Raw genomic sequence first — 10,429 nt, forward strand, 5'->3', positions numbered from 1 at the left:
TTATACATTGTGCTATTCAAAAATAGAAGATCTACAAGCTCATAGTGCGGCACCGAGTGCCGTGATACGAGCTTGTAGATCTGCTATTTTACTTGTGAAATTTTGTGCAAATCTTTGACTATGTATGTTTTTTAAAGCGAACATGTTTAACTCAAATCTTTGCTTCTGGGGGGATTCTACCAAGGTCTTCTAAATTATTTTTTAAAACTTTTTTCATGTCAAGGACCCCCAAAATTATGTGATTTTTTCCCACGGACCCCTATCTCAAAATATTTTGTTCTAGGGACCCCTAGAAGCAAAGATTTGAGTTAAAAATGTATATAGTATATATATTCAAAGATTTGAACACATTTTCACGATTTATTTTTCCCACTATGAGCTTGTAGATCTGCTATTTTTGAATAGCCAAAGAAATCTAAAATGACAGAGATGCGTTCCCGGAGTGAATGGGTTAACTGAAAGTTAAATGAACACTGAGGGTTTTTAGCATGCCGTCTGATATGAGCTGTAGCTGATGGGAGAGGAAAGAGTTAAATGAACACTGAGGGTCTGATATGAGCTGTAGCTGATGGGAGAGGAAAGCAAAGTCCTCCATTACAGCCGCCGCTAGATTAATGAATGTCTCCTTGTTGTTGGCAGATAAACTTATTATGATCACTGGTGTGTAAAGTACGCACTTATTAAGTCTGGGAATAGTTACTGACCTCCTGCTACATGCTAATTCCACTGGCCTGGTGTGTGTGTATGTGTGTGTGTGTGTGTGTGTGTGTGTGTGTGTGTGTGTGTGTGTGTGTGTGTGTGTGTACACGCACGTGCGTGAGACTGAGGTTGGTTCCCTCTCTTTGATTGCTAGAGCACTGGCTCTCTCTGAGATTAAAGAAAAAAAAATAATTCAATTTATGTTGTTGTCAGGCCAAACCCAATCTGAGATTAGTGAAATAGGAGCGCTCCGTTTCCTAAACAATTAGCACAATAACAATTGTAACAATTAGCACGCCGGCCTCCTCGAGGTCCCTAAGACCCAAGCGCCGAACCTAAGGCGACCGTCTGTGGCCCCGCCCCCTCCCTCTGGAAGACACTCCCCCATAACGCATCAGAGACGACCCCCCCCTCCCTCCCTACCTGCAAAACCGCCCTGAAAACCCACCTGTTCACTATGGCCTTTCCCAGTCGACTTTGCATCAACTCTTGTTTTTCGTGTTTTTATTGCTCTTATCATGCTTGCTCATCTTAGTCACCACCCCCCCCCACCCCCCCAATACACATGTAAAGCAACTTTGGGTGTACTCAGAAAAGCCGCGCTATGAGCGTGAAACATTTGTGCAAATCTTTAGTTTGAATATCTATTTTTAAAGAGAACATTTGTAACTAAAATATTTGCTTATGGGGAATTCTACTATGTCTTCTAAATCCTAACAATTTTGTGAAAAACTATTTTCAGTTTCTATATCAGTGGTGCTCAAACTCTTTCATGTCAAGGACCCCCAAGATAGTATTTGGCCGCCGACCCCCATGTCAAATTATTTCGTTTCAGGGACCCCCCCCTCCCCCCCCCCCAAGAAGCAAAGATTTGAGTTTAAAATGTTCGCTTTAAAAAAATATAATACTCAAAAGATTCGCAACAATTTTCACGATTTTTCAAAAATAGCAGATCTACAAGCTCGCAGCATGGCACTCTGTCCGCTCTATGAGCTTGTATATCTGCTATTTTAAAAAAAAGTAATGGGTTATTACTGTAGGAATTGAGATTACCAGCCAGTCACATGACTTACTGTATAAACCAATAGAAACACATGCTGGTCTCCCTGGAATCCATTAATGACTGAGATCAGTCATGGAGACTGAGAACTTTAATCTGTATGAAGTTCTGTCCCAACAATACATTATTATATTATACCTTCTCCCATCGCTGTTGTTTGCATACTTATAACTCTGTTGTACCAAAATATTTTTGACACGTGACAACGTTGCACAACCAAGTATATAAACCAGGCTTTGGTTTGTGAGGTTTTTCGGGGACACCCCAGCGAACAGATGTCTCTGTCAAACGGTCCATGTTTTAGGTCCCCACCCACCAGTTGAGAAACCCCACAGGCTAGACAAAAGCGGTTTGTGGGCCGTGAGGAGGTTATTGCACAGTGGGCTGCTCCCCAAAATGCTGCGTCCTAGTGTAGCGGTTAGAGCATACATGGGCAACTGGCGGCCCGGGGGCCACATGCGGCCCCCACCTTCACGGAATACTGATATATTATTGTACTATTATTATTTCAGCTGTTACAATTCCAAACATGACCCGCTTTAATTACTTCAGTCTATATTAGTAGCTTAATGACTAGTATAAAAATGCTATTGTCTTTTTTATGTCCAATGTATTTGCATTTAAGTTCATAAAGTTAACATAAGTATAACTAAATACATTTGAAATTAAATAAAAATGTTACTTTTCAGGATTCCAATTCAAAAATAGCAAAAATTGCAGATCTACGAGCTTGTAGATCGGCTATTTTTGCTACTTTTGTGTGACATAGAATGGCGAAGTAAAGCACTCGTTTACGGAAAAAGTCAAAATACGGAGATAAGAGGTGTCTGCCCAACAGTATATGCAACGTGGCCCTCTGGAGTGAGCGTGGAAATATAGTGGCCCTCTCCATCATCAAAGATGCATCACCCCTGGGTTAGAGCAAACGCCTTTCACGCGGTTTCGAACCCTACTCAGGGTCGCCTTCAGACTACGCCATATCTAATGGGTTCAGATCTGAGCCAAGTCTCCTGCAGGAGGCGCTGTCTGAAGCCTGTCCTGGACAGGGGGACAACCTTGAAAAATGTGTTTTCATTGCGATACATATTAATAGTAAGTGACATATAATATGCTAGGTCCATTGATCAGAGCCAGAACACAATCGACTGATTGGTCATTAAAATAAACATGCTCGGGGGGAGGGGCGCCGATGGCCAAGGGCTCTACTGCGGACTGACAGCGAGTCGCCGGGTTCAATTCCTGAGCCTTCAATTCCTATTTTTTCCCCCCCCGTTTCCTGACCCTTTCTGATGTACTATCAAAAATAAAGGCAGAAAAGCCCCCGAAAAATAAACATGCTCTGAAAATGCATGTTATCAAGATGTTATCAATATTTTTCAAGTAGAGATGTATCGCTACCATTTCTTCCTTCCCGATACCAAAGATCTAGGGCAGTGGTTCTCAAAGTGGGGTCCAGGGACCCTCAGGGTTCCTTGAGGGGGTTCCAAATGGCCCCTTACAGGTCTGTTACTCTGAGAGTTATGGGGGTCCTTGAAATTCAAAAGTTCAAAAGTAAAAATCCCAAAAATATGTTTGTAAATAGTAGTAAGAGTATAAAGCAGTAGTGCAACATTAACTGAAGCTTTCAAAATACAAACTAATTGACGACTGTAAATGAAATGTCATCATGTGATAAATTACATGGTATCAGAATGGCATAGACTACTCGCCGATACCAGCATTTTAGGCAGTATATCGACAGCTTTTCCGATACTGGTATTGCTATCGGAACAACAAGTCGGCCCTGATCCCGGAAATGCTGGACTAGAACATAGTACCAGTGTGTTTATGAATGACGCTGTGTGTGTGTGTGTGTGTGTGTGCGTGTGTGTGTGTGTGTGTGTGTGTCACGGCGGGCCAACACTACTGACCAGCTGGAACTCTCGGCGGCGGTCGTAGGCGTTCTGGATCCCCGAGTCGGCCCACAGGGCCTTGATGGAGGGCAGGTAGCCCAGGAACACCGAGGACTCCACCTGGCCGCTGGCCATCTTGGCCGAGCGCGTGTCGAACGCCATCAGGCTGTCGCCGTGCTCCTGGTTGTCGGGGCAACCCCACGGGATGTGCAGCTTCCCCCGCGCGTCCACCAGCACACGCACACCTGGGAGAGGGAGGAGGGAGGAGACACAAAAAAGGGGACCAATGGGAAGACAGGGCTGAATTGGATGACAGGATTTGATTGGAGGAGAGAGAGCCACAAGGCGTGGTCATCAGTAGAGACGATAAATAGGACATCGTTTTTATTAACCACTTAAACCTGTGGTTTTCAAACCTTTTCATATCGAGGTGCATTATTTATTCATTATTTGAGCCACGGAACCACCGTTTGATGAGATTTAGACTCTCAGACGCGAGACTTAGAATATTTTGTTATAGTTGGATAAGATTGTGTCCACAATTCCATCCATGCTGTATTGATGTTGTACTTGGTTAGTACCATAGGAGAGATAACAGGCCAACGTTGATCAAAAATAACAATTCTCTAATTGTGTAGACTTCTTGTAAATTAAGTAATGCAGCTGTTTAACAATAATTTAACTCTTGAGAGAGTACAATGAAACCAAATTGACCTGTATAAGGGTCCATTTGGTTACCAACTCTCCATCATTTAGCTGGGGACCACCTGGAACCAACTCAAGGAACACTTCTTTTCTCCCTCTACACCAAATCTAGTCTGGCTGAATGTTCAGCCTAGAAAAGGGATGCTAGGCCCTAGGGTTGACGCACGCACGCACGCACGCACACACGCACGGGTCTTCTAACAATGCAAAGAGATGGAGTGGTAGGCTACCAAGGCACGTATAGGGCACTCGGAAGGAGTTAGGGGTTCGGACTCTTTTCCTGCCCTCAACGAACACCTTAATGATCTACAAGCTCACGATGCGTTGTTGTGAGATCTGTTATTATCACAGAAGGTTCACACCCCCATGAATATGAAAGCTAGGGTTCAAGAGGTCAAATATATTTACAGCTGCATGAGTTATCGTGAAATTGTCCTCCATCATACACTAGGATGAATTCGCTTTTGTTGAGCTGCAAATTCAGCACAACTCCCCCCCCCCCCAGAATAGGGGTGCTGTGGGTTCAAGTGGTTAACAAATAAAGTGGAATTTTAAGTTTTACGCACATTTTGATAAATTATGTTTTTGCCACAATAATCGTGATAATCGTGTAATTTTCCTATCGTCCGATCCCTAGAACCACTGTGTGTAGGCTCTACTGTTGTCCAGCAATGGATTGCAGTATTTTAGTTACTGTGGTCCGACTTCCGAACCCGGGCCAGCCTCTGCTTCTCAAACCAACTCCCTGTGGACCTGACTAAACATCTCCAACACACACACACACACACACACACACACACACACACACACACACAGCCAACATACATACGAGCCTGCAGGCCTGGCCTGGCCTGTCCTCCTCTTCTCAAAACAATGCTGAACTTAACTTACTGCCGTGCTTGCTGCCCATCCCACAAACCCATTATTTTGTCTGGCAAGAAGTAGCACCGAGTTGCAGCAGCAAGAAGGAACTTCTCGGGGAGCCACAGACAAAAACTAACTAAACCTACAGATGCAACTAAATAAAAACCTCACTTTGTGTTTACAAATAGAGACAGATTGTTGTGGCGCGGCTACAAACTGTCTGGCTGACTAACACTTCTCAGCCCGTTGACATGGGTGTGCCTCCTGTCTCTGAGAGAGAGAGGAGGGCAGATTGGGACTATTTATGTCAGCGCTATACCAGCCCCAGCTGGGCTCATGTCGCCTATAAACACATGTGATTTCCCCCCCTGTTTGCTTCATCCATTCTTATAGCGACCAGGGCCTCCCTTTAAGCCACTTGAACCCCAGCATCTATCCATATTCTGGGGAGGAACAGAACAAATAGTCGATCTACAAGCTCTAGATTGGCTATTTTTTGGGGTGGAAATCGGATAAAACCAGGCTACAGTGCAAGTTTTCCTTGAAGCCTAGAGCAGTGGTTCTCAAAGTGGATTTCAGGGACTCGGTTGTCCTTTAAGGGGGGTCTAAATTGACCTTTACAAGTCTGTAACTCTGACAGTATACAAATGGAACCGTTAGGGTCCATTTGGTTCCATTTGTATACTGTCAGAGTTAAAGGGGAGACCTTGACATTTTAAAGTTTGAGATTTGGTCCAGAAGAGGGTTTGAATGGTTCGCTCCTACAAGAGGGACAAAGATGAAGCAGATCAGACTTTTGTTTCGCAACTTTCTTTTACCAACTCCTCCATAAAGACTAGTTTTAAGACCTCCCGCACCACTAAGTCCCATTAACTCCTCTATAAAAGACTTGTTTTATGTCCTCCACCACCACTAAGTCCCAGTCTTCTACCAACTCCTCCATAAAGACTTGTTTTATGACCTCCTCCACCACCACCCAGTACTAACTCCTCTATAAAGACTAGTTTTAAGACCTCCACCACCCAGTCCCCAGTCAACTTTCTTCACTAACTCCTCCATAAAGACCCCCACGTTTGATCACGTTGCTGTAGATTAGACTAACTTTCTCTACTAACTCCTCTATACAGACTAGTTTTAAGAGCACCACCACCCAGTCAACTTTCTTTACCAACTTCTCCACAAAGACTAGTTCTATGACCACCACCCAGACCCAGCCCAGTCCCCCACCTTTGATCACCTTGCTGTAGATTAGACTTAACTTTCTCTAACTCCCTCCTCCATATTAGACTAGTTATATGACCACCAGCACCACCCAGTCCCAGTCAACTTTCTTTACTAACTCCTCCATAAATACTGGTTTTTAAGGCCCCAGTCCCACACCATTGATCATGTTGCTGTAGATTAAGACTAACTTTCTTTACTAACTCCTCCAGAAAGACAAGTTGTATGACCACCACCCAGCCACCCCCAGCACCCACCCACCCTCCCTTGATCACGTTGCTGTAGATTCAGCCCTGGACCTGAACTAACACACTAACTAACTACCAAACCCCTCCATAAAGACCAGTTTTATGACCACCACCACCACCACCCCACCCTGACCCACCTTTGATCACGTTGCTGTAGATGGTGGACCTGAAGCCCTCCCGGTCGTCCCGGTCGAAGTCCTGGCCGTGGATGATCCTCATCTGCTTGAGGAAGGTGGACTTGCCGGACTCGCCGGCGCCCAGCAGCAGGATCTTGACCAGCCGCTTGACGTAGGTCTTCTGCCGGCTCAGGTCGCGGTCGATCTGCTTGGAGCGCCGGAGCTGCTCCACCTCCCCTCCGGAGAGGAGGCACACGGGCAGGCAGGAGGACAGCAGGGAGCGGGCGGGCAGGAAGTCCGCCATGTTTACAGACATGGTGATGAATATACAGGACAGGAACAGGGCTGTGGGGTGGAAGTTAGAGAGACTTCATGGATACCTCCTCTAAAGGGTCCAGGGTTAGGGTGGGGTAGGTGGGAGGAGGAGGAGGGGGGGAAGAGAGGAGTAGTTTGTTGGGGTAGTTTGTTTAGGTCCTTCTTCTCCTTCTCTCTCTCGGCTTCAGGCTGCTTGGGTTCTTCTCCTCCTCCAACTTCCTTACTGTGTGTGTGAGTGAGCGCTCTGTCGCTTCCGCGCCCCAGCGTTGCCAGGTTGTGAGAGAGAAGTAAGTAAGCACAACTAGGGTCTCTGTGGAAAGAAGCCCAAAAGAAGCGACTTCTGTGGTTCTCAAACCTTTTCGTGTCAAGGACCCACAAAATGATATGTCATTTGGCTGCAGACCCCGCCCCCCCCCCCCCCGTCTGAAAAATATTTTGTGCCATGGAATTTTCAAAAATAGCAGATCTACAAAACTAATTTTGCTTGGGACCCCCTGGTACAGAGAAAAACAAGCCCAAAGCCGCTTATAATAGGCGGACATGGCAACACTAGTTTCCGCGCCCCGTGAACGCGTGCACGCGCACGCCCCGGGCGTGTTCGTTGGGGGCGCGGAAGCGCCAGTACAAAAATACTTAAACAATAAATAAAACATAAAGTAAAATAGTCTACATAGTACTTACTACATAAATACTAAATAATAATAATAATAATGTTAATAGGGCCTACATTAAAATACTATCAATAAAAATACTAAAATACCAAATAAATGCTAAAATAAAATAATAAATACTAAAATAAGATTAAAAAAATGATAGCGTAATGAACTAATAAGCTAAGTAACCAATACATAGTAACTATAAACGACACTTCAAAGATAATAGCATTAAATATTTAATATATTTAAAACAAAAAGTTAGACATAGTTAGACTTGTTGCTGTGCGCGTTCACGGGGCTTGGCGGACACGCGCAGCAGAAGAAGGACCAACCAGCCACGCCCCTTCAGAACCCAGGAAGTACATTATTATAATATATGAATGACACTTATCTGTTCCCCAATGGTGGAAAGTAACTAAGTACATTTACTTAAGTACTTAAGTAATTTTTTTTGGGTATTTGTACTTTACTTGAGTATTTTCAATTTTCAATACTTATTTCTACCCATTCCCACTACATCTCAGAGGCAAATATTGTACTTTTACTCCACTACAATTATTTGAAAACTTTAGTTACTAGTTACTTTTCATATATACATTATTATATTATAATAACACATTAACCACTTTAGCCCTATATGTGTAAACAACAAACACAACTATGAACGAACATCTTGATCAAAGCATAAATAAACTAAGTGCAAAATCCACAACTTTAGGTTTAGTGTTTGTTTCTAAACTCTCATCTCCAGAATATACTGTGTGCGTGTGCGTGTGCATGTGCATGTGCGTGTGCGTGCGTGTGTGCGTGTGCGTATGCGTGTCTATTTATCTATCTATCAAGAAAAAGAGACAGATAGAAATATTGAATGCCTCTGGTTATACAATGTCTCCATCTTGTGGACACATTGTGTAATATCATGCATGTATCTACCAGAATAACATGGATGGATGTGATTGGTGGATATATACCCCCCCCCCCCCCCCGCTGCCTGTGTTGCCAGGTCCGACTCTTGTTTTTCGCTTGTAAATATTGATGGTTGCTGTTTTTTTGGGCTTGTTTCTAAAGTGTGGTTTTGATTGATTGATTGATTGATGTAGTTTATTTGGAAAGACATGAGAACAGTACATGACAGTACATAACAGTACATGGAAGTACAAATTCACAATACAAGGTCTACTAAACTGGAACTCTCATTAAGCACTAAGCTTGTTTAAGATGAGAACCCCATGCACACAAATCATGATGTCATATAAGAGGCAGACAGATATACACACTACTATCGCTTATTTGGGCTTGTTTCTAAATTGTAGTTGCTTATTTGGGCTTGTTTCTAAAATATAGTCGCTTATTTGGGCTTGTTTCTAAAATATAGTCGCTTATTTGGGCTTGTTTCTAAAATATAGTCGCTTATTTGGGCTTGTTTCTAAAATATAGTCGCTTATTTGGGCTTGTTTCTAAAATATAGTCGCTTATTTGGGCTTGTTTCTAAAGTGTAGTTGCTTATTTGGGCTTGTTTCTAAAGTGTAGTCGCTTATTTGGGCTTGTTTCTAAAGTGTAGTCGCTTATTTGGGCTTGTTTCTAAAGTGTAGTCGCTTATTTGGGCTTGTTTCTAAAGTGTAGTCGCTTATTTGGGCTTGTTTCTAAAGTGTAGTTGCTTATTTGGGCTTGTTTCTAAAGTGTAGTCGCTTATTTGGGCTTGTTTCTAAAGTGTAGTCGCTTATTTGGGCATGTTTCTAAAATATAGTCGCTTATTTGGGCTTGTTTCTAAAGTGTAGTTGCTTATTTGGGCTTGTTTCTAAAGTGTAGTCGCTTATTTGGGCATGTTTCTAAAATATAGTCGCTTATTTGGGCTGGTTTCTAAATTGTAGTTGCTTATTTAGGCTTGTTTCTAAAGTGTAGTTGCTTATTTGGCCTTGTTTCTAAAATGTGCTTATTTGGGCTGGTTTCTAAAATGTAGCTTATTGGGCTTGTTTCTAAAATGTAGCTTATTGGGCTTGTTTCTAAAATGTAGCTTATTGGGCTTGTTTCTAAAATGTAGCTTATTGGGCTTGTTTCTAAAATGTAGCTTATTGGGCTTGTTTCTAAAATGTAGCTTATTGGGCTTGTTTCTAAAGTGTAGCTGCTTATTTGGGCTTGTTTCTAAAGTGTAGTTGCTTATTTGGGCTTGTTTCTAAAATGTAGCTTAATGGGCTGGTTTCTAAAGTGTAGTTGCTTATTTGGGCTTGTTTCTAAAATGTACTTCGCTTATTTGGGCTCGTTTCCTATTGTTGTTTAAACCGGTGCCACTGGTCCTTGCCATGAAAATGTTTGAACCACTGGTCCAGTGGTTCAAACATTTTCATGGCAAGGACCCCCACATTAATATGTATTTGTCTGCGGACCCCCATCTGAAAATATTCTATCAGGGAGGGACCCACTTACAAGATCTGTGTGGTTAGAATGTTTCAAAAAATATTCCACATTTTCATTCTAGATAGTTTTTGAGCTTGTAGATCTGCTATTTACAAATAGCCATACAGTACATATATATGTACCAAAAGAAGGGCACATGAGCCCTTTAAACCTATAGGTTTAATTAAGTGCATGTGCCCTTTTTTTGGGCTTGATTTCCCAGACCTGGTTGCTTATTTCTCTCACACAATCTGGCAAC

General features: G+C 42.9%; 1 protein-coding gene across 1 annotated transcript in view; it reads right to left on the reverse strand.

Annotated features, from left to right (window-relative positions):
* Positions 1-7,330, reverse strand: part of LOC308104751 (guanine nucleotide-binding protein subunit alpha-13-like) — a 31,902-nt gene extending 24,572 nt beyond the window's left edge. The window contains exons 1-2 of the mRNA XM_080455259.1: positions 6,827-7,330; positions 3,670-3,896 (exon numbers count right to left, since the gene is read on the reverse strand). Coding sequence (XP_080311385.1) covers positions 3,670-3,896; positions 6,827-7,121 — 522 coding nt within the window. The 5' untranslated portion in view covers positions 7,122-7,330. The remainder of the gene's footprint in view (positions 1-3,669; positions 3,897-6,826) is intronic.
* Positions 7,331-10,429: the final 3,099 nt, after the last annotated feature.

Source organism: Gymnoscopelus braueri (genome assembly GCF_963280865.1).
Source record: "Gymnoscopelus braueri genome assembly, chromosome: 17".
Classification (NCBI taxonomy): Eukaryota; Metazoa; Chordata; class Actinopteri; order Myctophiformes; family Myctophidae; genus Gymnoscopelus; species Gymnoscopelus braueri.